At 53.5% G+C, this 26826-nt stretch overlaps 1 protein-coding gene across 2 annotated transcripts in view; it reads left to right on the top strand.

The window, feature by feature from the left end:
* Positions 1-26826, top strand: part of KASH5 (KASH domain containing 5) — a 31227-nt gene that overhangs the window by 789 nt on the left and 3612 nt on the right. For both annotated transcript variants that reach the window (XM_044988198.1, XM_044988197.1), the window contains exons 2-17: positions 657-836; positions 2957-3052; positions 3733-3913; positions 4875-4936; positions 6283-6352; positions 7341-7502; positions 8510-8627; positions 9441-9491; positions 10562-10639; positions 11363-11419; positions 12045-12104; positions 13232-13296; positions 16626-16713; positions 17817-17945; positions 18783-18895; positions 23509-23662. In XM_044988198.1, coding sequence (XP_044844133.1) covers positions 680-836; positions 2957-3052; positions 3733-3913; positions 4875-4936; positions 6283-6352; positions 7341-7502; positions 8510-8627; positions 9441-9491; positions 10562-10639; positions 11363-11419; positions 12045-12104; positions 13232-13296; positions 16626-16713; positions 17817-17945; positions 18783-18895; positions 23509-23662 — 1641 coding nt within the window. In that variant the 5' untranslated portion in view covers positions 657-679. The remainder of the gene's footprint in view (positions 1-656; positions 837-2956; positions 3053-3732; positions 3914-4874; positions 4937-6282; positions 6353-7340; positions 7503-8509; positions 8628-9440; positions 9492-10561; positions 10640-11362; positions 11420-12044; positions 12105-13231; positions 13297-16625; positions 16714-17816; positions 17946-18782; positions 18896-23508; positions 23663-26826) is intronic.

Below are 26826 nucleotides of genomic sequence, written 5' to 3'. Positions count from 1 at the left end.
ACATCCCAGATAACGCCCCTCAAGTCACCTGGTCCATTGGTTCATCATGTCCCATCTCACCCCATTTTTACAGACTTTCGGGGGCTGCCTTGAGCTCAGGGCCCTGGTACAATTGTCTCCCCCTTCTCTTTCTTTCAGCACTGCTCCCAAATACCCCTCTCAGATAAGCTGCCTACCCTAAATCCACCCCCTCGGGTAGGGAGGGCAGCCCCAGATAACCCCACAAATAAGCTTTAAATGGGGGCGGGGGGGTGACTTGAACCCCACATTGCCCTCCCTCTGCTCTGTTTGATGGACGCCCCAGTTGATTAGACAAGATGGTTTCCATTCTGTGCACGGGTGGGGTTCCCCGGCTGAGACCTTCCAAAAGCTAACACAGTTTGGGGCCAAGTTCTGATGGCACCACTGGGACAAAACCCGCTCGTAGATACACCCACGGGTAATCTGAGGGTCTGGCTGTACTGGTGTAAATACACCAATGCAGCGAAACCAGTGGCTACCCCTGTACAGCTAGCCCGTCAGTCTAGGGAGTCCCTCGCTACCCGTCCTAACCTCGCTTCTCGTCTAATTTAATTAGATCAATCAATCTGCTGCAGTTTACCCCATTCCCAACAGAGGGCTTGCTTGGAGGGCATCACCTGTCTGTTTTATTGCAGGGCCAGCTAAGGGGACGGGAGACATGGCCTCGGGAGACATGCTTTCCCCGCAAGGGGATGCTTCCTCCTGGATCTCGGATGAAGTCAGCTGCTGTGGAGAAACAGGTCAGCCGGTGAACATGGAGACCACGTCTAACCCTGCAGCAGTTGCAGAATTGCTCGTGGTCCAGTCATCAGAGGGTACGTAGCGCCCTTTATAGGGTCTGTCTATCTACTCTATGTCCCCCATTACTTGAGCACCTCACATTCTTTAATGCTACCTTATGAGCTAAGGAAATGGCACCCAGAGGGGCCCACGTTTCTAACCCACAGGGTTGCAGATACCACCTTGAAAACATGACCCAAGTGTCAAGTGAGCAGTACGGTCTGCCTGAGTTTGCAGCAATAGCTCTGAGAGATTCCTCCAAATGGATTGTTGGCTCTGAAACCTACCGATGACAAATTCACCGTCAACACTGTTAACTTGCCCAAGGTCAAACAGCAAGACGGGGTTAGAATCCAGGCATTCAGAAGGCCTAGCCTAGTGCTCTGCCTCTCAGGTTAGGCCCTGATTCTGCAATCAGATCGGTACAGGAGCCCCGGTGGTGCAGACTAGATTTCAGGATTGGGGCCTTTCTGTGTGAGCTTAAGTATGAAGAGGAAAAGCAAGGAGCACATTTGCTATAATGCTGGGAGAGTTCATGTAAGGTGTTCTGTACCTTGACTAGCACTAAATGCTGTGTTCTCACGCCAGAGGGACTCTTTTAAAAGAACGCTGATGCTTTCTTTGTAGAGTGCATGGGGGAGCAGCCTGGGTTTTATCTGAATTGAGGTAAGTCACAGAGGTGGATGAATCATCCTGTCCCACACAGCTGCCTCCCACTACGCTGCTCAGTAGGGCTTGCTTTAGTATGGACGCTGACTTGGTTATTCCAAGTTGTCAGGGTAAGAGATCAAAGAATGCTTGGGTACCGTGGTGGTTGCTGCATGACAGATAGATGGGGTGTGGGGGAGTGTATGAAGATGGAAAGATACAGACATACATATTTACTGTGGTTACGCGTATCAGCCTTTGTGAACTCAATTCTCCTCTGACTCACGTCCTGTGATTTGACCTGTCAGACCAAGTTCTGCCCTCAGTTACGTCAACATAAATCCCGAGTAACTCAATTTAAGTCCGAGGAATTAGTCCAGATGTGGGCTGCTATAAGCAGAATTTGGTCTGTTGATATCCCTGGGCATAAGCATGGGATTTTTGCAGGGTGTGTGTGAATCATGGCATCTTAAAAGTTAGTGCAGAGGAAAAACCTGTAGTATTAGATTCCTGGGAGACCGTTCTCCACCTTCCTGCCCCCTCAGACAGATCAGGATTGTTCCTTATAGTGTAATCACAAAGGCCAGTTGTCCACTATCCCACAGCACAGTAATGGGATCATAGGACAGTCCAGAAGGGGGGTGAGTTTGCTTATGGGTAATCAGGTCTGGAACCAGACATGCAGTTCTCCGGAAACATTCACTCCATGTGCAGCGGCTCACGGTGTGTTAGAAACCATTAGGGAAGGGGTTGATAGTAAGACAGAAAATATCATAGTGCCACTATATAAATCCATGGCACACCCACAACTCGAATATTGTGTCCAGTTCTGGATACCACATCTCAAAAGAGATGCATTAGAATTGGAAAATATGCAGCGAAGGCCAACAAAAATGCTATGGAATATGGACCAGCTTGCGTAGGAGGAGTCATTAAAAAGACTAGGATTGTTCAGCTTGGAAAAGAGATGACTAAGGGGGGAGGATACGATAGAGGTCTATAATATCAGGAATGGTGCGGAGAAAGTGAAGTGAAGTGTTATTTCCCCCTTCATATGACACAATAAAACAGCGGTTACGCAATGAAATTAATAGGCAGCAGGTTTAAAACAAACAAAAGGAAGTACTTCTTCATCTGATGCACAGTCAGCTGGTGGAGCTCATTGCCAGGGGATGTTGTGAAGGCCAAAAGTATAACTGGGTTAAAAAAAGAATTAGATAAGTTCATAGAGGGTAAGTCCATCACTGGCTACTAGCCAAGATGGTCAGGGATACAACCCCGTGCTCTGGGTGTCCCTGAACCTCTGACTGCCAGAAGCTGGGACTGACGGACAGGGGATGGATCATTGGATAATTGCTCTGTTCTGTCCATTCCCTCTGAAGCATCTGGCACTGGCCACCGTCAAAGACAGGTTACTGAGCTAGATGGACCATTGGGCTGACCCAGCTTCGTCGTTCTTATGTTCTTAGCCTGTAAGGTTTACGTCTCTCCTCCTCTTCCTTACTAGAGTCATGGGAGAGCGCTTCCGTCAGCAGCAAGAGCCGATGCTCCGAGGAGCATGTACTGACCTGCACGTTTGAAGCCTGTGACCTGGAACAAACAGGTAGAAAGCTTTCTAGTGTCAGCTGGAAATGCACAGCCCTGGCAGAGTCCCAGCCACTTCAGTGCTGCCAGGAAATCAACCTGTGCGTTAGATTCGAAGGCTCAGAGTGGAATCAGCCAGTGAGCGTTCAGCACCTGCCTCCCATTCTCAAAAACCATCTTGCATCCTAGTGTCCTGTACCTAGGATCTTCCACTCTCCTAGGTGTGAACAAGGCTGAATTGAAAGCAGGCTGCATGGTCAACTTCCGGGGTGGGGGCTATTCTGCTATGAAGCAGAAGGGGCATAGATTACCACGTAGCTGCAGCAGAGATGGCCCCACCTGTTAATTAGAGGTTGCATTGACCTCAGTGGGTCACTTTGAAAACAAAAAAAACAGGAGTACTTGTGGCACCTTAAAGACTAACAAATTTATTGTAGCATGAGCTTTCGTGAGCTAAAGCTCACTTAGGTGCCTTGATGTGGATTTAGGACAATGCACAAATCCATTGTCAACTACACAGGGATTCCAGCAACTCAAACACCTAAATCCCTTCCAGGATCTGGGCCTCCCTCCCATTGATTCCACTGATCTCCAAACTCCCAGGCCATCTCTGTAATCACAAGACGAACCTTCCATCTCGAGCAGCGTTCTCGGTTTGCTAGGGGTTGATTATTGGTGTGTCTGAATTTCTGATTGCAGGACAGGTGTCTGTTTTCCGTATTATCGAGTACTTACAGTCGGTGACAGGGCAAAGCTGTGAGGAAGGGAGACTGCAGTTGCTTTACAAAATGCTGGACCCAGAAGAGAGGGGCGCCGCTGTGGATTTACTGACCTTCCATGCTGTCATGAAGAACTGGATTGCAAATTGTCGGCAGGATGGGTGCGTAGATAATTTAGGAACAGCCGTGGCTTAGGTGTTACAACCCCACAGCAAGAGAGGGTAAGATTTTCATCCACAGAAAGGGAAACTGAGGCACAGACAGGTGAAAGGCCAGATGTTCAAAAGTACTTTAATAAAAAATTGAAATGAATGGGTATTCGGCACCTAAGGCCTTGTGAATATCCTGCTATGCACCGATCTGCATGTGCCAGTGGCTTGGCCTTCCAGGGTTACCCAGGAACTCAGTGGAACCCAAGAGTCCTGACTCCATTCCCTCTTGCTCTAACTTCCTAGACAACACAACACCACAGAGCAGCAAATAGAACCCAGGAGTCCTGCTCTGCCCTCCTAGTCTATATTCTCTCCAAGAGTTGTGGCCCAGGAGTCCTGACTCCTGCGCCCCTGCGGGGACTTGATATACATCTCCCAGAGTTGTTCTAGGAGTCTTTTTCTCTTATCAGAGAACCACACTGCTGTAAGAATCCACGCCCTGTGCCGTCCAGCTGTGTATCTATGTCATATGTGCCTCTTAGTCTTTAACCAAAAAAAAAAGGCTTCCAGAATCAGCTCTTGTTATCAATATTAATATTTATTAGCGTTGTTCCCTTCTAACATAACAGCCACATGAAATGCATAATATAACCCTTCTCTGGGCCTTTCTATCAGAGCTTTATGGACAACCCCTAAGGCTCACCTGTTGCATGCATAGCTTTTCTGACTTACAACATTAAAGAGACCTGATTGTTTCTTACCCCCGACTAATTAAGCGACCGTCCTGCCTTAATTACAAGCGTTGTACAACACCCCCCACTAAACTTGAGGAACTATTTTCATCCTTGTGTTTATTAAGATGCGGGGGGTGAAAAGGGAAAAGTAACCCGATACGCACAGAGCACAGGATTCATTTTGTACGAATGGTGATAAAGTGGGAATTATGACTATTAATTTATGTTTCTTCCAGGGGATTAGACAGCATGAAGGAGCGAGACAAGTTTGTGGACAATATGTGCCTGTGGCCATCTGGTAAGTTGTGCTGAAAGGGATAATAAAAAAAGGACAGTGTATTTAATTCTAAATATAGACGGTTCGGTAATGCAGCCTGCTGTGCTACTGATTGGCCTGACTGAGGCGTCTGTCCTTGCCCTTTCTGCTGGGGACACAGGAAACCACCCCGGTTTTGAAATACGCTCATAATTAATCCTTGCATAGCCCCTCTGTCGCTGTAGCATCCAAGCACCTCCTGAGGGTTATAAATAGAATAATCAACAGCGGTCTCACTCTTCCTGCCTGGTCTGTAGGAAAAAGAGCTTGATTAGCTTGTAGGGCAGAAGGGTTGTGTCTGATTGGGTTTGTCTGCGTATGTGAAGGCGTGTGGTTCAAGGGTCTTCTGGGGCCCAATTCTGGGCTTCTGCAAAGCAGCCAGAAAGCTAGCTGAGTTGGCTACCTGGGAGTTCTTAGGGCAACCTTCAGATGATGGGACTGAACCCAGGAGTCTGGACTCCAATGGGAGTTAGGCGCCTAAATGCCTTTGAGGATCTGGTCCTAAGTGCCTTCCTCTGCCCTCACTTCTTTGGTGCTCTGACCGTTTTGATGCACTCAGAAACGGCAGTGATGGGGGTGGTATAAGAGCCTACATTATACAGAGGGCTTTGTATGAGGATAGACGGAGTAGGCCTGCCACGCCAGGTCTTTCCCCCCAGCAGGCTCTGGCACAGGAAAGCAGGGAGGTGGCCAGAGTATCTCTGCATTCCAGTTATCCCAGCCACAGTCACAACCTCTAAGCCAGGTTGCCAGCAGCCATGGGTAAGTGAAAACAATCTCTGGGCTGCTCTACCTTATGCTGAGGACTCAAGTGCTGTCTGGATAGCTCCAGGATTGGGGAAACACAGATGTAGCATTCAGCCACCTTTGCACCCCTGACCTCCAGCGCAGCTCAGAAGCTGTGACATCCTCCTGTGGCACATCCCAGTGAGCCCAGGAGAGGCTAGTGGCCTTTCACAGACAAGAGAAAGACTCTTAACTTTCCTCAGTTTAATACCCCTCCTGGCTGGTTAGTGGGAGCCAGTGAGCAGGTGTTCCTGGGCATAATTTGATATCGATCTTCAGGTTCATAGAATTCATAGACTATCAGGGTTGGAAGGGACCTCAGGAAGTCATCTAGTCCAACCCCCTGCTCAAAGCAGGACCAATCCCCAGACAGATTTTTGTCCCAGATCCCTAAATGGCCTCCTCAAGGATTGAACTCCCAACCGTGGGTTTAGCAGGCCAATGCCATTTGCTTTTCCTGCTCCTGCCAGCCACGAGCATCATGACCAGAAACCCATTGTAAGGCTGTGGCCCTGACATTGCTCTCTGGTTTTCCTCTTCAGGGAGGAGGAGGCCTGTCTCTAGTGCTGCTCAGTTAGAGGGATATGGCGGGGATGTCAGCAGTGTAAACTCGTAAGTACTAACTTCTTATAGTCAGCCAAATCAGGAAGGCTGGGATCAGGGCCGGCTCTACAGTTTTCGCTGCCCCAAGCAGCACGCCGAATTGCCGCTGCGGGCGGCGGGGGCAGTCCGTGTGCCCTTAGGGCAGCAGGCGCATTTCCGCAGCAGCGGCAATTTGGCGGCAGCTTCTATGTTTAGCTGAAACCGCCGTGGACAGCTAAACATAGAAGCTGCCGCCGAATTGCCGCCACCGCGGAAACGTGCCTGCCACCCTAAAGGCGCACGGACTGCCCCCGCCGCCCGCAGCGGCAATTCGGCGTGCTGCTTGGGGGCAAAACAACAGGGGCAGCCGCCCCTTGCAGAATGCCGCCCCAAGCACCAGCTTGGAATGCTGGTGCCTGGAGCCGGCCCTGGCTGGGATGTAATTAGGATATTAGAGGCTCATACCAGTGTAAGTTTCCCGAAAAGAATTAGATGCTTTACTGTATGCGAACAGCTGCCACCGGGCCTCTACCTCGGAGGAACGTTACAAGGACCATTCACATGGTTTAGGGAGTCAGGAAGGGATAACCCTCCTAGGTGTTCAGGGTTCAGTAATGAGATGCATTCACAATCACGCCCTTCTCCCAACCAGCCAGAACCAGCCACTGCTAGAAACCGTACGCTGGCTTAGACTGATTGCTGGCGTGATCTGGATTGATCACTCTCTGGTGGGTCTTTCCAGGTGCTGCCGATCCAGGTCTCCTTTGCCATCTGATCGCCACCCAGCTGGGTGTGATATGGGGTGGGGGTGTCCCAGTTCATTTCCTAGTGGGGCTAAGACAAAAATCTCAGGCTCAGTGACTGAACGCTCCCCACCCCCGCCCCGATCAGTGCTGGGCCTGTGGTGTGAGACTGGGGATGAGTGGGTGACGCCGTGCGGCGTGATGGTAGGGCAAGTGAGGAGAGATCTCCCTACCGACCGACTGCCCCCTTGCCCTCATTCATGCTGGTCTCCAAGGGAAGAAGCTGCCGCCTTGATAAGCAGCATTGAAGACCTGGAGTACGGCAACAAAAAGTTGGCCGTGCAGAATGCCAAGCTGCAGAGGACCATCGAGGCAGCTGAGGAACTCAACTCCCGCCTCACGGAAGAGCTCTCCCAGCTGCAAGGCAGACTGAGAAGGTGAGTGGGATAGGAGGCGGCCGGGGGGAGGTGGGGGGGCTGCAGGGAGCAGGCTGAGGGGCACTGTCCCCCTCTCTGGGTTAGCGCTGACTTTGATGCCCCAGCACAGCTCTAGGGGCGGTGTGCTTCACAGAGCTGCGTGTGACACTCAGTAGGATGTGTTCTCCTCAGCCAGGCAGTGCTGGCCCCCGTGTGGTGCTAAGGGGCCTGTGTTGAAGGGAGCGGGAGGGGGGCTGAACAGGGGGCGCTCTCCCCGGCACGCACTGCTGGCCCCACTGCTCCAGTGTGTTGTTTGAAGGTGATAGGGTGAGGTCTACATTAAACATGCTGATTGCTCAGTCTCTGAGTCCTGAGGCGTGCTCACTGCAGGATACAGCATGCTCTCCCAGGTGTTGCTGGCTACATCCCAACCTGGCTAATTCCATTCTGCCTCCCTAAATTCCCCTGCCTGAGGTGTGGACCGGGTACAGGAGTCACCTTGCCTTCCCATGCCCAGCTGCTGTGCAGCCTCAGTGCGTGCTGAGACACGGCCTCCGTGTCCCATTCCTGGCTGGGCGTATTTAAATGGCAGGTGAAGCGCTCGGTCTGGGGTTGTTATTTGTTTGTTATTTCACGAGGCTTCAGCAATCTCCTCCTTCTGGGTGCTGGATATTTTAAACCGAGTAGCCGCTGTGTGTTTATGGAGGGGAATTTAGCAGCTGTATTCATTGCTCGGATTGGAAGCTCTTTGGGACAGGGACTGTCTTTTTGCTCGGTTTGTACAGCACCTAGGACACTGTGGCCCTGGTCGACCACTAGGCCTCTAGGCACTACAGAAATACAAAGAGTAATAACGAATACATCCATCATTTACCTCAACCATTGCAACCCCTATGGCTCCAAGGAAACTCAGATATCTTACTCTGACACTTGGCCCTGTATTGCAGTTATTTCAGGCTACTTTGACCGTTGCTAATTAAGGGGCTTTGAATTACTGGCCTCTCCTAACTGGCTGCTCTCCTTGGTAGCATGCAACAGGCCCTGGAACAGGCTAAGTCAGTGGCTAACGAACTAGAAGACCTGAAGGCTATTGCAAAAAGTCTGGAAGAGGAGAAGGGCAAATACTACTCACAAGCCCGGCAGCTGGTAGGTGCTTGTGAGGCTTTGTTTCAGGAACATTTCCCTGGCTGGGGGTTCAGCCCGATTTCACTGGGGAAACAGTGGCTAGAGCAGTGGGGCTAAGACTCCTGGGTTCTATCACTGCCTCGGGGGTGGGGGAGAATGAGGTTAGAGCAGGGATGGCTGGGAGCCAGGACTTCTGGGTTTGCTACCTGAAACTGCAGCTGATTTATCATGTGGTTTTGCATAAGTGGCGCACTCTCCCTGCAGCTGTTTGCCCACTGGCGGGGCTCTGTTTATGTAACCACCTAAGAAAATCTCAACTTCCTTGTTTTCTCTTTGCTGAGAGCCTCAGAAAGTGACCATGTGAAACTGACACATCCCTCTCAAACGTGTAACGAGTTCATGGGGCTCAGCATCCTTCCTAGCAGAACAGTCCTTTGCGTTATAAACCCACCGTCACCCCTGGGTCCGGGTAGCAAAGAGATCCAGGCTTGAATGGTCTCTAACTCCTAGGACCATCAATCTGGCGCTTTTCGCCAGCACTGGGTACACTTCCGTTTTTGTTGTCTTTCTTTAAACCCTTGGGCACTTCAAAGTTCCCATCTGCTGCAGCCATGAGTGGTTTCTTGGCGTGGCACAGCTGTCGTGGGGCACTCGGCTCTTGATGCAAATTAACCAGGGGGATGTAAAAATAAATGTGTGTTGATAACAAAAAACACCGGCAGCCCAGTTACTGCAATTCATTGAACCGAGACGTGGCCATTCCTTTAGTAACGTCACAGGCAAACTGGGGGATACAGTTTAGGTCCATGTGTGTTTTGTGTTTTAAACTTATAGGAGAAGGAACAGCTGTGCCTCTCTCTACGAGTGGACTGTCTTCAAGAGGAGGTGAGGAGGGCTCTGGAGAGTAGCAAAAGTTTGGAGCTGTCTTTGTGAAGTCAACCATCTCTGCACTTTAATGCCAAATCTGCAAGAATCACGCAGGGGGGCAGTGTGGGTGACTCAGTGGGAGGTGGTCTCCCCTCTGAGTCAGTAGTGAATTGGGAGAGAGCACAGAGGAGGTCTGGAAAATCTGTCTTGCAGTGAAATACAATCTCCTTAGCTCATCACAGAGAAGGTGAAAAGGTGACTAAAAGGTCTGTAAGTCCCTAGAGAGCTCCTTAAGGTAGCAGCCAAAGGCGGAGCAGGATCCGGGGGCTGGACGCTGAGGGTAGATACATTTAGGCTGTGCAATGTCAGGAGTGAGGATTATTAGACATTGGAACAATTTACCAAGGGATAGGGCGGAGTCTTTAGGACTTAGAGTCGCTAAATCAAGACGGGACGTCTTTCTGAAAGACATTTTACCTCAACCACTAGATATGGGGTGGGCGGTGGGAAATTCTGGGTAAAATACTCAGTGTTCTGCCAGAGGTCAAGCTATATTATCTGAATAGTCCCTTCTGGCTTCAACATCTATTATCCCGGCATCCCAGCGTTGTGCTAGGGGGCAGGGGGCTCCCAGGGGACACTCTCCAGCATCAGTGCAGCAGCAGGAGGGGGTGCTGTGCTGCTGCAGCTGGCGTCTTTCTGGGGAGATGCAAAACTGCGTCTGACCCCTTGTGGCCTGGCATTCTTTAATATGAACAGGAATTATTAACCCCAGTGTCCTGATCAGGTTTCAGTGTGGCCAAAATCCAGGTCCTCAGAGATATTTAGGGTCCTAACTTCCACTGAAGTCAATGGTGGATCTGGGCCTAACTGCATTTAAACTGCCTTAATTGCTCCTGCAGTTTCGGCTGGATGTGGAATTAATTTTCACTTCCTATGCTAAGCTGCTTGCACCTTTCAACTGCTTGTGCGTCCCGTCCCAGCAGTGGCTGCATTTCATTGGTGAAGGGGCCAGAGAGCTCCCTTCTCATGTCTCTTTGCTATGGTTTGCTAAATAACACTAAGCTTGACCTGCGGCTGCTTTACAGAACAGGAAGCTGCTCACAGAGAGAGACAGAGTAAAGCAGAAGGTTGCAGGGCTGGCTGCTGAGAAGGCAGATCTGAAGGTACGAACCACCAATGCAAATATGCGTGTCACCTTGTTGCTGGGCTCTAAGTACCTCCTCCTGAACAGTGCTGAGAACCCGCAGCTTCTCTTGGCTTCCTTGTGTAGCTTGCAAGCAAGCGTGTGGAGCCCAGCAAAGACTTTTGCATCCGTACGAGTCCTCCTCGCTGTTAAGCAGAGTGGGTCGGAAAGCTTCCGATCGAAAATGCTGATATGAGAAAATCTAAAGGTTTTGCGAGATCGTCTCGCTTTCAACAGGAAAGTCTCAAAAGGTCCATTTTGACTATTCTGTTCTAAATTATTTTCCTATAAAATATATGAACATTTTTTGGAATATTCGTTTTGTGAAAAATGATGAGATGTCTACTTTTCATTTTAAAATGTTTGAATTTCCCAACATTTTGGCCTGTATCGTGTAGTGGCTTAGAGCATCTGAGTGGACGTCAGGCCACCTGGGTTCTATTCTTAACTCTGCCGTTGACTTGTTGTGCTATCTCGGGGGAACACGTCTCTTTCCCCACCCCATGCCTCAGTTTCCCCTGCTGCAAAATAGGATGAATGCCATAGTGCAGGGGATTGGACATGGGGAATTCCAGGCCTACATTTCTATGATCCTATGCCACCCCACTTTCCCACTGGGATTTTAGAGTTTACCACTGAATGTCAGGCATTTTGAGATCTTTGATGACAGGCTAAGGGTGAAGTACATATTTGCTTTCTCTAGGCCCAGCTCTGTGAATATGAAACTCTCCTCTCCTGCAAAGACACTGCCCTTACTGAGGTGAGCAATCGGTATGTGACTGCGAACAGCAGGGGGGGGGGTGTTGCTAGTACTGAATTTTCCCTTCTGTCCATCCTCTTGTTCGTTTGTTTCGCTGGACTCGCCCTCAGCAAACCCAGGTTCTATTCCCGGCTCGACTGTTGGCCTGCTAGGTGACCTTGGATCAGTCACTTTCCCGCTCTGTAACTCAGTTTCTCCACCTGTACAGTGGGTGTAATGACACGAACCTCCTTTGTAAAGCGCTTTGAGATCTAGTGAGGAAAAGCCATTGGTAAGAGCAGGTGTTATTAATGTCACTGACGTGTGTTGTGTACAGCTCCCTTTAAACTTCCAGCCAACAGAAGTTATGGGGCTCGATGCAGGTGACGTTCTCTGGCCTGTGTCATGCCCGAGGTCTGGTTACATGAATACAATGGTCCCTCTGGCTTTAAAACCTATGCAAATTGTGGTTCTGGGTGTGCTGTCAGTGCTCATCACAAGCAGCGGGTGTCGCTGCAGCCTCACAATTAAGATCAAAGCTAGACCTGTGTCGAATAAGCAGCCACGCGGGCATAATCTGTCAGAGCCCCCTTTGAAGCAACAGAAGTCACCATGACAGAGGGTTTTTTTTGGGGGCTTTTTACAGAAAACAAACCGTGTTGAAGAACTGACAGCGATGCTGGAGGAGTACAGGACAGTGGTGCAGGTAATGAATGGTCCTGCCCATCTGCTCCATTGGCCTCTCCACCTGATTCACCAAAGAGCTTGGATCCTCCCTGCCCAGCCCTGTGTGCTCTCTCTGTATCCTCCTCCTGGAGCAGTGGACCATGGAGGAGACAGGTGTCCTAGGCCAAACGGCCCCAAGAAGTATTCACGCCATTGTGCCAGGCACCGGTGAGACCTCATCCGGAATCCTGTGTCCAGTGCTGGTCACCTGAGTTCAACAAATGGCCATAAACTGGCCAGGGATGAGTTTAAACTGGAAATTAGAAGCCGTGTCAGAGCAGTGAGCGGACAGGGGACAGGGGGCAGTTGGATGGGGCAGAGGTTCTGGGGGGCGGTCAGGAGATGGGGGGTGGGGGGGTTGGATAAGTGTGGAAGTCCCGGGGGGCCTGTCGGGGGTGGGGGTGTGGATAGGGGTCAGAGCAGTCAGGGGACTGGGAGCAGGGGGGTTGGATAGGGGGTGGGGCCCCAGGGGCAGTTAGGGTCAGGGAGTCCTGGGAGGGGGCGGTTAAGGGACAAGGACCAGGGGGAGTTGGATGGGTTGGAGGTTCTGAGGGGGGCAGTCAGGGAGCGGGAAGTGGGAGGGGTTGGATGGGGGCGGGGGCCAGGCTGTTTGGGTAGGCACAGCCTTCCCTACCCGGCCCTCCATACAGTTTTGCAACCCCAATATGGCCCTCGGGCCAAAAAAGTTTGCCCACCCCTGGTTTAAGCCATATTTGCACTCCTTGTAGTCCAGAGCTGTGGACAGGGGGCCCTGGCGTAGGTTAGAGTGACCTCAGGGCTGCTCTAACTTAAAGCCTTCTTCCTATGGTCCCCTCTGGCCACGCCTCCAATCTGGCTCCTGTGGGGCTTGGGTAGAGGAGAACAGCCACAATGCTGTGTGCTCTGGCCATGCCCCCCACCGGCCCCCTATGCCAGGGGCTATGGGGAGAGCCGTTATATTCCTTGCACAGTGGGGAGTTTCTAGAGCATTTCTGCCCCACTTTAAGGACCCTTTACTGTGCCAGGGCCACCTAGAGGGCTGTAGCAATGCCTGACGAGCAGGGTGGTTTGGGAGAACATGGCTTATATGGCAGAGGAAACTCCAGAGGATCTGTCCTTCCTCCACAGGAGCTGAGACTGGAAACAAGCCAGCTGCAGGAGCAGCTGTGCCAAACCACCGAAGACCTGGCCATGTAAGTCCTTCTGAGCAGCCCCTCCTTGGTACCCAGCTCTGTTCATTGTCTGTACAGTAGCCAGTCTGGCACGACGGGCAGGGTGAATGTGTCAGAGACCGGGGTGTGGGCGGTTAGAGCAGGAGTCCGTAGCCAGGAATAGGCGCCCGAGGAGAGGGGTGCGAGGGAGTGTAGCTGAGAGAGCCTTATTCCCTGGCTATTCTGTGCCACAGCTGAGTGCCATGGGGCCACCGAAGCATGGACATTACTGAGAGCAGCCCTTAGGGGGCGCCCTGCAATCCCTGAAGGAGTAAGGCAGGAGCTGCGTTGTGGGAGCTCTGCAGCACGCACCGTGCAGTCCTATGCTTGCAGCTTCCCGCTCAGCGTGTTGGGGGTTGCTTCTAGGCTCCAGTGCCTACCCGGTGGCATGCCCCTGGCTCCCCCAAAGGGTGCCTGGTGAACGCTGCCCGTCCTGCATGGGAATTGCAAGGCCAGCGCTCTGTCCCGTCCCCTCCGGCAGCCAGCTGCTAGCAGGGACGGTCCTGGAATAACCTGCTCGGAAGGGAACCTCAGGCAGATGAAATCATGGTTTATTCCCTGAGCCATAAACTATCCCATCTAATTTGTCCCTGTGTCTAATGAGGGCAGACACACACACACACACACTCTGAGGCGTAGGTTAGCTCACTCCAGAGCCAATGGATGGAAGCTGAAGCAGACAAACTCAGACTAGAAGTGAGATGCCGATTTTTAACAGAGTGTAATTAACCGGTGGAACAACTCACCTGGGGACGGGCGGGTCTCTCCGTCAGTCTTTTAATCAAGACAGAGTCTCTCTTCATAAAAGATCTGCCCTGGCTCAGCCAGGAGCGAGGGGCTCGTTTCAGGGATCCCTTCTCGTGTGCTCTGAGTGATGGTGAGACGAAACGGGAATCCTGCGGCCAGGTCTGATGTCCTCGTTTTAAAAAAGACGTTGCAAAATTGGAGGGGGTGCAGAGAAGAGCTGCAGAAACGATTCAAGAGCTGGGGAAAAACAGTGCCTGGCAGTGAGAGACGCAAGGAGCTCAATCTGTTTAGTGTCTCCAGAAAGAAGGGCAAGAGGTGGTTTGATTACGGTGCCTGGGGTGAAAATCCTGGGTATTAAAGGGCTCTTTAATCTCATGGAGAAAGGCAGAATGAGAACCAGTGACTGGCACTTAGACGGACAGACCTAGATTAGATAAGTGGCAAAACTCCCTGCGGGGGTTGTGCACACTGTGTGACCGGGGCCTTGCCCTGTCTTGCTGCGTCCCGGGCTCCCTTTAAAAAGGGCGAATCAGCGATCAGCAGATCTAACGAACACGTGGCGGACAGGAGCAGCGTGGGTTAGAGACGGTTCTAAGCCCCTCAGCGCAAGGTGTGATGGACCGTTCCAAGGCACCTCCTGAGCTGTGGGGCTCTAATGAAGGGTTACCCATTCGTTAAAACCTCTGCACGCCCTTTATATGTGGAACCGTAACATAATGCAGGAACTGCTCGCCCTTACCGCGATATGGGATGGCTGTAACAATTTCCCAGGGAGAGGGCAGGGCACTTGTCGTTCTTTGGCAGGGGTGTCAGAAAGGTGGGAGGAGGAGCAGAGAGCAGGGGAAGGGGAGCTCGGGCTGCTCTCACAGGGCGGGGATGCTGGCCCCCCAAAAACCAGCTAGGGTTGCCAACTTTCCAGGATTGTCCTGGAGTCTCCAGGAATTAAAGGTTAATCTTTAATTAAAGATTATGTCATGTGATGAAACCTCCAGGAATATGTCCGACCAAACTTGGCAGCCCTATCTCCAGCGTGTGCCTAGGGACAGCTCTGAAACCCACATTTCCCATCTAGCCCATCCCCTGCCCCTTAGGGTGGGGCAGGATTGTTCCCTGTAGCCTCTTCCCCAGAGCTCGACTGAAATTCAGCTCCCCGCCTTTCTAAAGCCCAGGGCAGATGTGTAATGTGAGCTCCCTGCTCTGCCTGCTGGGACCTCTGTGCTGACCTCACCTCTTCCCAGCTCAGACCCCAGTGCCTGACCTCGTGTGGCATGGGTGTGAGAGAGACACAGGTCTCCCCAGGGCCAGGCTGGGGACAGGACAACTTTCACTAGGCTGCATCTGCTTGGAAAGGGCCCTGGTCCACGAGCTACCGGGTGCGTGCAGAAACACTCCTCCCAGCCATACCCTTGGGTGAGCTTTATCCAGCGATTGTCGGGCTCAGGGGCCTGTCTCTCATAACTCGGCATGAACCCTGCCGACGCACCACGCTGTGCAGAGGTGAGGTGTGCGGTTTGAGCAAGGTCTCTTCCTGCCTCATGCTCAGGAGGAAGCTGTGGGGCTTGGACGTCACAGGAAGAAATGTTGGGGGCAGGGAGACAGCTCAGTTTGCTTAGCAGCTCTCCCCGCACTGGGGATGGGAGACTCAGAGGACCCCAGAGAATCAGGTTTCTGAGCTCTTCTCTGGCCCCGCCCATGTTGCATTGATGATAATAAAGGCTCAGAGTTATGAAGGACTGTGGGTAAGGTACTGAACTCAGGGGATCTGGCTTAGTTCCCAGCTCTGCCACAATTACCCTCATCTCTCTCTGCCTCGGTTTCCCCTTCGGAGGATGATAATCCTTCTCCTGGCTGTTTCGACATAGGTACAGCGCCTGGTCCCATAGGGCATTGGTGCTGCTGCCACGCTGCTAGCAATTGGCTGGGTGTTTTCCCCCTGGGTCACCCAGGGCCCATTTTCGATGATGCAAACTGCTCTCGGCTCACAACAGTCAGTGATGGAAAAGTCAGCGCAGCACAGGGGAGTCGCACCCGGCTTATCATTGTAATGTTTGTACAACGTCCACTCCCAGGCACCATATAATGGAGCTGAATCCATTGCAGATAGCCAGCAGAAAGAGCTCGGTGGCCCAGAAGGCAGATCTGCCAGAGGCCGTATAGTCCCAGCTCTGCCACTGCTGAGCTAAGGCAAACAACGCCCTCTTTCTGTGCCAGCCCCACTGTGCTCGGTGCTGGACAAACTGAACATAAAGACCCTCCCTGCCCTGCACCTTTGAATTCAGAGCCAATCACTGGACATTTCATTGGCCTTAACTGTCATTAAACCATCCAGACTTCAAATGGTAAAGATTAAAAAATAAATAGCCAAGAGGTCTGGCCATGAGCTGACCTCTAACTACTGGGGAGTAGACTGTGGAACTCATAGCCACATGGTTCTGCTGGGGCCAAGAATTTCGTACAGTTCAAAGAGGGGTTGGATATTCATGTGAATAGCGAGGATATCCCAGAGGTTAGACAACTGACTGCTGAGGCTGGAGGAGGAACGAGAACTGACTGTGTTTATTCAGGCTGCCGAAGGAGCTGCCCCACGAGCTTAAACCCCACGTTCAGCTTCCTGCACAGCCACTCTGCGTGGAGATAGAAGAAATCCAGCAGGTAGGGGGAAGGGCAGCCTGGCAAGCCCAGTTAACCTTGCGCTTTGATCCCGGCAGAGTTCAAAAGTCAAGCCAGGCGAGGCCTGCTCAGTAGCTGGCTGGGAGGTCTCAAAGGAACAGCTAAGGTAGTAGTGTCAGTGATGCAGTAGGGGGCACTGGCCCGCAGCATGCAGTAGGGGGTGCTGTGTCCTCAGACTCCATGCTGACCCCCAGTTCCCCAGCAAACTCAGAACAGTGAGGGGAATTAACCACTGAAACGGTTCTGGTGGATTCCCCGTCCCAGGCCTTCTTCAAATCAAGATGGGCTGTTTTTCTAAAAGATCTGCTGTAGCTGAAACAGGAATTAATTTGGGGCAGTCTTATGGCCTGGGAAATACAGGAGGTCAGACCAGAGGAGCAAGGGGTCCCTTTTGGCCCTAGAATCTATTAATCAAGGCACCGCACTTGCTCACTGCTACTACAGAAAGACCAGGGAAACATCTCCCCCAAAGCAGCTTTTCACATCCCTTCTGTGTGCAAAGCTCGATTGTACCCGTCCCGTACTTGGGCTCGTCACTCCGACCCGGACAGCTCCACATCCCTCTGGGAAGCTGCCACCAGAGACAGGGCGAGAGAACACCACAGCATCGCCGCAGTGTCAGCAGTCCCGGAGCATCTGCAGGGCGGGGTTGATATATCAGTCCACAGAGGAATTGCATTAGAAACGTCCCCAAATAGCTCTGACCTGGGAGGGAACGTCCTGTGTCTCAGTATTAGAACGATAAGGAATAACCGTGCGGGGTGCTCTCATCTACAGATCTCAAAGTGCAGATCAGTGTCCTCATCTGCAGGACGCCCAGGGGGTAAACTGAGGCAGGGGGCTGTTTAATCCCTGGTTTTCACTGGCAGCCAGTTATTTTGGGTGCCTCAGCTAATTTGAAACCCCGAGCACCTAGGTTTTAGAAGCCACATGAGCTTAGCGGAACGGGGCTTTGCCGCAGACTCCCTGGGCTCTGCCGATGTTCTCCAGGTGCGGATTTGACCCTCAGTCCACCCAAGGGTAGTTCACGCGAGGATAAATCACTGTTGTATGTGCTGTACCTCCCCACCCCATTCTCCACGCAGGGACGAAAGGCTGAGGCCAGTCTGCCGAGCCCGCTGTGCGGGATGTGGCCCGGCTCAGGAGCTCCTGCGTCGGCACAGCTGCTTGTCGGGATGAGCCCCGCGGATGTCAGGGCGGTGGCAGAGGAGCAGGTGAGGGTGGGAACCGTGGGTGGAGAGGGAAGCAATATTCAAGCTCTCTCACCAGCTGGAGCCCTGCCCCTTTACTTGACCCCGAGAGCCACGCTGGGCTGACGGCAGGCCAGATGCTGGGCTAAATACTCAGATTAGTCAAATCGCGCAGAGCTGAACGCAGGCCTGGGCACGAGCTGGGAGGGAGGCCTTCAGCAAAAACCCAGCTAAGGCCGCAGGATGTCCTGGTGCTTCGGTAGGGGGTGCTCTCCCTTGTTTGTGCTGACTCCAATGCTTCTCGGTGCTGCAGGGGGTGCTCTCCTCTCAGTGCTGGCGCCAGTGCTCCAGTGCCGGGGCGCGGGGGGGGAGGGGGCTTGTGCTGCATGGAGCGGGGCGGGGGCTCGGTAGGAGGCATTTGTAGGGGGCATTACAAACTCTTGGGGTGTCCATTTCTTGCAGCGAGTAGAGTGTAGCGGTTAGGATGGTGTAGGGGGGCCTGGGAGTCAGGAGTCGTGAGGCCTAGTCCCTGCCGTGCAGGGGAATGTGGTCCAGGGAAGTGGGAGACAGCGTCGGAATATTTCATTCCCAACTCCAGGGGCCAGCGAGGGCTAGTGGTTACAGCGGGGGAGGGGGAACTCGTGTCAGGACTCCTGGGTTCTATTCCTGCCTCTGCCCCTCATTCACAGCGTGAGCATGGGGAGTCTCTTGTCTGTGGCTTAAAAGGGAGCCAGCCGCATTCACATGGGAACTGCAGAACTTAGCTGGCCCAGGGACGCGCTTTGGGAGCCTTGGACAACAGCCCCCACGTTTGCCTTACCCAGCTCTTGGCCGCACTGACTCAGGGACCTGTTTCCCCAGGATGTGGGCGCGGCCGATTGCACCCCAGCACGGCTGGCTCAGCCGAGCCCCGCCGGGGAAGCCAAACCCCTGGCTGAGCAGCAGCAGCGACTGACGCCAGAGATGCCAGCAAGGTAAGAAGAGGGGATGAGGGATGTGGGAGCTGCCTTCTACCTGTCCCATGCTGCCGGGTCTTCCCCCAGCTCCATGGGGCACGTCTGCACTGCCATAAGAGACCCACGGTACAGCCACCCTGGCCCAGGGCAGCAGGGCCGGCTTTAGGAAGTGCGGGGCCCAATTCGAACAGTTTTGACGGGGCCCCGGCAGGGATGACTTAAAAAAAAAAAAAAAACTTAAAAAAAACCACCTTTCATTTCTTACATGTATTATTTACTTTCCATGACTAGATACATAATAACAAAATTATATATTACTACATAATATTGTATATGGCTCTTTTCTTACTCCCACTTGGGTACTTTCTACCAATATCTCTTGATCTCTTGCCCATATTGATAGAAGTTACCACATTCTAAAAGAATATTAATTATAGATTTTCACTTTCATATTAGGAAAATAATTTGTTTTGATAGTTGTACAACTGATTTTCTTCAATAATGTTTATTTTATGCCCCCTCCTTCCCCCAGCACTGCCCAGCCCCGTGGAAACACTGCCCCCACCAGCGCCGCTCGCCTCGCAGAAACAAACCCTCCTTCCTCAGCGCCACCCCATCAAAACAGCTGTGGGCCAAAGAGGAAGGTTTGAGGGGGAGGGGGGAGAAACGGCACCCATAGGCAAAAAGAAGTATTCCATTCTATGCATCCGAAGAAAGCTCATGCTGAAATAAATTTGTTAGTCTCTAAGGTGCCACAAGTACTCCTGTTCTTTTTGTAGATACAGACTAACACAGCTGCTACTCTGAAACCTTGCACAGATAGGGTGACCAGATCACAGCAGTAAAATAGGACCCACCCACTCCCCGCTCGGCCCCACCATCACACTCCTCTTCACCCCCTAGTCCCCCACTGACTTGCTGCGTCCCTCCTAGTCAGTCCCCCACCCACCACTCGCCTCCTTTCACTTTCTCCCTCCCCTGCCAGAAACCCCCATGCCCGCCCCTAAACCCCCTGCTGGCTCACTGCTCACCTCTGTGCCCACCTGCCACTTGCCCACCCGCTCGCCCCCGACTCGCTGCTGCACTCCCCCCCCTCCCCCTGCAGTATATAGCCTTATTCAAAGACCCAGGGGTCACTATATTACTGCACACAGCAGTCAATCAATGGAGTTGTAGATAAATCTCTGCATTATGCATTTTTGTATAACTTTTACATGACTTTGGCTTTGGCTACACTTGCATTTCAAAGCGCTGCCGCGGCAGCGCTTTGAAGCGCTAAGTGTAATCAAAGCACCAGCACTGGGAGAAAACTCTCCCAGCGCTGTCCGTACTCCACTTCCCTGTGGGGAATAACGGACAGCGCTGGGAGCGCGGCTCCCAGCGCTGGGGCTTTGACTACACTGGCGCTTTGTAGCGCCGCAATTTGCAGCGCTGCAGAGGGTGTGTTTTCACACCCTGCTGCAGCGCTGCAAATTTGTAAGTGTAGCCAAGCCCTTTGTATTGAACCTTAGTAATATGTTATAGCAGGCCCCTAAGGTAGTGTAATTAAGGTAAAAGAAAAATGTCTTTTTGCTAGAAGTAGAATAAGATCTTCTCTCCACTTTGTAATCAATTGCCCTATTGAATGAATGAATGAGGTGTGAATGAGGAAGGTGTGGAAGGCAGGCACCTCCAGACAGCTGCAACCCTTGGAGAAGGGCTGGGAGCCAGACCAAGGAGCTTTGCCCAGGGCTGAGTGGGACAGAGTTTGGGTGCTGGGTGCAGGCTCCGGGCTGGGGCACGGGGTGGGGTGCAGGAAGGGTGGAGGGGTGCAGGCTCTGGGAGGGAGTGCGGAGGGGTGGGTAAAGGCTTTGGGACAGAGTTTGGGGGCTGGAGGGGAGTGCTGGGGGGAAGGGACTGCCATGTGGCTTCCTTCCTCCCCTGTTGTCCCTCACCATAGCCTCAGTGGGGGATGGAGCTGCCCCTTTCCCAGTGTTTGCAGGAGTGGTGGCTGGGGGGAAACCCAGTCAAACTCTGGTTTTACTCTTTCGCTGATGGGTCACTTAAACCCCTTACAAACTCCTTCCCGCCTCTCTCACTCCCCTTTTCTACTGGGCTTGTTTGATCTTTTTGGTGGAGCCAGATGAAAACCACAAACCCCAATGAGAGCAACAGGCTGGAAGACTAGACTGAACCCACCACCCAGCCTAGTCCATCCCAGAGCCCAGGATTGAGGGCAAATGTCCCCCCACCCCCAGGGCACCTGCTTCCACTCCTGGCCTCTCCCAGCGCTGCCAGTGATTCTGTGTGGCTGCATCGGGTGGGATTTCAAGCAGACCCCACAAACCCCCGCTAAATTCACCCCTGTTTTGCGACCACTCTGCACCAAGAGCACCTACCTTCCCTGCCCTAAAGCTGCTGGATGGCTAGAAAGCTGAGCTGGGCATTTGATTGATCTAGAATATTATCATGCCCCCACCCCCCCCCAAAAAACCTTAATATCCACAAAGCTTTAGGGGGGGCTATTCCCCCCCCCCCCCCCCAAGCCGGTCTATTTCATTGTTGCAGGGCAAACGAAGGAGCCATAGTTTAATGGAAATATTCATCCCCTACAGCGGTCTTGCAGCAGGGAAAGCAGAGTTGATGGGAAGGGAACTGGTTTGGACAGGAGCCCCCGTCCTCCTCCTTTGCAAATAATTTGGAGAGGGGAATCTGATCACTCAGTGCCTCAGTTTCCCCTCCTGCGGGGGAAGGGGGGCGGAGATAAGTCTCAGCCTGCCCTGTTGCAGACCTTTCGCATTCTCCCCTCTTGATGTATTTGATTTCCTCCTCCAAACCTCCCTCTCTCTCTCTCACCTGGAGTTCACAGCACTAAGTACCGGCTCGGGGCTTTTTTCCTGGGTTACATGATCCCAACTTTAGTTTTGAAACAGACACAGGCAGGCACAGACTCACCCTCAAACAGCAACACCACGTAAACCACAAAACCAGCCCAATATTACAACCCTTGGGGAATCGCAGGGTCAGACACTCACCGCTGGAAGGGTGCACTGCAGAGATTCCTGTCTGCCACAGACCAGAAGCTCCCTCTGCGTCTCCTCCAGGTGAGTGGTGGGGGAGGGGGAGGGGAAGGAAGGCTGCAATGCACATGTGCCTTCTCCCCCCTCCCCCCTGCAAGTACAGCCAGGGGCCCCCGCTGCCTCAGCTGGCCAGCGTCTCTAGTTGCCTAGCAACAGCTGCTGCTTCCGGGAGACGCAGAGCTTTGCTTCCGGGAGAGACGCTGCAGAGCGGGGCCCTGTCAGGGGCGGGGCCCGATTCAGGGGAATCGGGCAAATCGGCTTAAGGCCGGCCCTGCAGGGCAGCTGTCTGGGGCTCACCCTGCAGGGTTAGAAAACTGCAGTGTAGACGCTGGGGCTGGAGCCCAGGCTCTGGGACCCTCTCCCTTTGCGGGGTCTCAGATCCCAGGCTCCGGCCTGAGCCCGGAAGTCTACACGGCAATTTTATAACCCCGCAGCCCGAGCCAGCTGAGTCGTGGGTCTTTTATTGCAGTGTAGAGGTACCCGTCGTTGACACACACCGGTAACTGCCATAACTGGCAGCTACTTCAGGGAAACTCTCCTCCCTTTGGCCTAGGGGAAGTGCCCTGTGCTGGTACCACCGGTTCTGGTCCTGCATCATCATCTCTGATCCATGTTAATACCTGCACCAGTCACACGAGTAGTTACTAGCCGAGGCCTACAGCGCATGCAGATTGACCGATGCGCTAATTAGCTCATCCAACAATTGGCAGGAAGTGTGACAGCCAACGTGGCAGCTGGCTTTATGGAGCATGTCGTGCTTTGGGTCAGGACGCCCGTCTCACAACGTTAAGGTGCAGCGACCGTGGTGCCAGCCTGGGCGCTGGCGTGAATAGGTGCAGCTCCGTGCAGGCCACCCAGAACCAGCCTGTCTCTCATCCTTGCTTGGCTTTCACGGTGTTTGCCGCAGAGTCGGTGGGGGCTCTTCCTCACTCCTTTAACACCGCCCAAGCACTGGCTTTTTCCTCATAGCCCCGCCTGCTGATCTGGGAGCTGGCAGATAACCCCACTTGTTTTGTGCTTGACCCTTAACCCAGGAGGGGGGGATGGGTATGTAGCCACCCACAGACGACCAATGGGGCCCTGATCCTTAATTGGAATCGTTAAGTGCGTCTGCAACATAAACAATTAATAAATAACATTCCCCACACTGCCAGCCAAGCTATCTGCCGAACTCCCAGCAGATCCGGAGGAGCGGGACCTTTGCAAGGAGCTGCTGTGATCTCTTGGGAATCATGTGGAATCTGGTTGTTCTTGATGGGCATAAAACCAGACTTTAAATTATTTCCCCAGCAGACGGATCCGTTAGTGAGATGCAGCGCGGGGAGTGGATAGGGCACTCGGTTGGGAGTCAGGAGACCTGCATGCTAGTCCCATCTCTGCTGCAAACCTGGGCAAGTCCCTTCCTTGCCCCGCGCCTCAGTTTCCCCTCCAACCTTTTGTCTTGTCTTTTTAGCACGTAAGCTCTTTGGGAGAGTGACCCTCTCCCCTTGTGTATGTATTTGTACAGTGCCTAGCGCCGATCTCCGTTAGGGCATCGCTGCGATGACAAACAACCCCTCTCTTCCCATCTAGCACAGAGGAGGGGAGAGACCGGCGCTGCTCCGCCAAGGAAGAGTTGTGTGCGCATGGCGCAGAGGAGCAGCTTAAACTCGCCACGGGGACCAGCGAAGAGCACAGCTGCTTATCCTGTGTGGAGACCCATGTGCTTCCTTGGCCGGAAGGGAAGGTAACGTGGGCTAGCTGAAGCCAACCACCTTTGCTAGCGCCCCCCCAGGGGAAAATGCCTTCAGCCTGATTTCAGCCGGATGAGTTACAGCCTTGGCAGGCGTCCGCTCCGTCAGGCCCGCTAGCTGCTCCTGTGCTATAAATAATAACGGCGCTGTCAGGCTCAGGCGCGAGTGGCTCCATGCTCCGGCCAGATCCTGCGAGGGTGTCAGCTGTGCCAGCTGCAGAACCAGCCTTATTTGCACATGCGGCACCCCAGCCAGCACCCGGAACAGCAGAGAAGCTGAGATTTACTCTCCTCCCCGCGGCCCGCCAAGGCCTATAAGATTTCATCCCCCAACTCCAATCGGTGCTCGGTTACAAAGTGGCGCCAGCAGTAGGGAAATTGATGGTGCTGAAGGCTGGCGCTGACAATGAACACCCAGCCAGGGGCCATTAGCGAGTAACCGCCCCGTGGAGAGCACCAGCCATTTGCATAATAGGGTTCTGGAGATCATTTGCATTCTTGGAGCTGGTTGCTCTCCCTCCTTCTTGGAAAGAAATATTAAACACACGACTGAGCAAGGGGTGTAACACTTGTAGGGACCGTTACGGTGGCAGCCAGCTGCAGTCAGGGCCTCATTGACTGGGTGCTGCACATGCACACAGCAAGAGACAGCCCTTGCCCTGAAGAGCTTAGAATCGGAACAGCCCAGGTCGAGAAAGGACGGGATTATCCCCATTTTACAGATAGGGAAAGTGAGTCCCAGAGAGACCAAGTCAAGAAGGATGTTGATAAAGCGGAGAGCGACTCGATCAGTCTGTAGGTACCCGCATGGGGAACATAAATTTGCTAATGGACAGCGGTGGCTCCAGGCACCAGCGCTCCAAGCGCGTGCCCGGGGCGGCAAGCCGCAGGGGGGCGCCCTGCCAGTCCCATGATCCAAAGGCCGGACGGTGAAACTAGAGAAATTCAGACTGGCAACAAGGCGCCAGCTTTTACCAGTGAGGGGAGTTACCCATGGGAACGATTGGCCCAGGCCTGTGGGGGATTCTCCATCCCTGGGGCAGTTTTTCTTAAAGACCAGCTCAAAGCCCCCCCCGGAGTTAGTTCAGGGCAGTCCCGTGGCTGGGGCTGGCTTCCACGGGAGGTCAAGACTGGAAGACCAGCCTGCACTTGGGTGTTTTGTACAAGGTCTGCACTGGTACAAGCTCATCTGACTGACGTCTTTTAAAACAAGGGCCCAGATCCTCAAAGGTTATTTAGCCACCTAACTGTGGGGGTTAGGCCCCTAAATACCTTTGAGCGTAGGTGCCAACTTTCCCCGGCGCCCATAGGTGCTCGCGACCCGCCCCGACTCCACCCTTTCCCTGCCCCGCCCCCATTCCAAACCCTTCCCCAAAATCTCCACCCTCTCCCTGCCCCTATTGGATCCCTTGCCCAAATCCCCATCCCGGCCCCCGCTCTTTCCCAAGTGCTCCGCGTTCCCCCTCCCTCCCAGCCGCGCGAAACAGCTATTTAGCGGCACAAGCGCTGGGAGCTAGGGGGAAAAGCTGGCAGGTGGCACGCTCAGGGGAGGAGGCGGAGGTGAGCGGGGCAGGGAGCTGCTTTTCCCCATGGGTGCTCCAGCCCCGGAGCACCCACAGAATCAGTGCCTGTGCCTTTGAGCATCTAGGCCATAGCCTTAAGGATGCCAGCAGCAGCAGGAGTTGCGTCTTCAATAGGCCTTCCCCGGCCCGGAGGAGCTGCAGCTGCGCTAGCACCAGCAGAGACGACTAGAAAGAGCCGAGCTCACCACTGCCTTGCCCCTTGTGCAGTCATTTACACTAGTGCACAACGCTTCCTGTGGCTGCAGGTGAATTGTGCAACGAGCGGAGACAAGTGGGCCGGGGGCGGTGGTGAGATCAGGCCATTCTGAACTTTACCCTTTCTTTCCTCTCTCACTGTTCCCCCCTCCTCCCCCACTTAGACAAATGAACATCTCTCTCTTAATGGGCTAATCTCCTCCATTGTGCTGGCTAATTACCCCTTTCCTGCTAAGAGGTTCTTGTCAGCACACGGGGGCCCTGCATGGGAAGAGGTTCCTTTTAAAGACAATTGTTTTCTGCTAGGGAAAAGGGAATGAAAAACCCACAGGGATATTTATGTGTCTGCCTCACGATTTCCCATAAGGGACCTGTTTATCTGAACAGCCCCCACCATGAGGCCGGCCACTGCCGCTGCGGTCTTGTCGGACCAATGGGGAATGGATTGCAGCAAAAATCTTACTTCCCCATAAGAGCGAATGCCAGGGTTACCGACTGGCCATGCCCTGGGTCTCACTTTTACAATCCAGTTCCTTAAGGGTCCATTGCTCCTCCAGCTGGACACCCCCAAGCAGTCTGACTGGAGCAGGACTCCTCAGGACTCCTGGGTTCGCTATTGGCCTACACCGCACAGCCTATGCCCACCATAGAAGGAGGCGCTCCGCTGGAGTAGGAACACCAGCTGTCCAACTGTCGCACTCCCACGTGGGCGTCACTGTCTCTACACTGGGGGGTTTGTCAGCGTAGCGAAGTAGGGCAGGGTGTGGTTTTGGCACACCCCTGACCGACACAGCTGTGCCAGTAGTGCAGACCGGGCCGTGCAGTGTGCTGTTAGGTGCAAGCCATTTCTGTGCTTATGTCACGGTCCATAAAATGGGCACAAGGCTGCCAGACCTCCCAGAGAGACAGGACTTGTGCTCGGAGATTGGCAGCAGAACAAGCCTTTTAGATGAGCCACTGGTGCAGCACAGATCCCTCTGCTTTTTGCCCGGCTCGCTAGAGCAGGGGGGGGCAAACTTTTTGGCCTGAGGGCCACATGGGGGTTCTGAAACTGTATGGAGGGCTGGGTAGGGAAGGCTGTGCCTCCCCAAACAGCCTGGCCCCTGCCCCCTGACTGCCCCCCTCAGAACCACCCCACCCATCCAACCCCCCCGCTACTTGTCCCCTCCCGGGACCCCACCCCCTATCCAACTCCCCTGCTCCCTGACTGCCCCCCAGGACCTCCTGCCCCTTATCTACCCCCCCTCTCCCTGCCCCCTTACCATGCTGCTCAGAGCAGCAGGACTGGTAGCCAGGCCGCCCGGCGAGCCAGCCACGCCACCGCACTGCCCAGTGAGCGGAGGCTGCGGGGGAGGGAGGACTGCAGGGGAGGGGCCGGGG

The sequence above is a fragment of the Mauremys mutica genome, chromosome 15, assembly GCF_020497125.1.
Source record: "Mauremys mutica isolate MM-2020 ecotype Southern chromosome 15, ASM2049712v1, whole genome shotgun sequence".
Classification (NCBI taxonomy): Eukaryota; Metazoa; Chordata; order Testudines; family Geoemydidae; genus Mauremys; species Mauremys mutica.
Note: the sequence above shows the minus strand (reverse complement) of the source record. Positions and strands in the feature narration are given on the sequence as shown.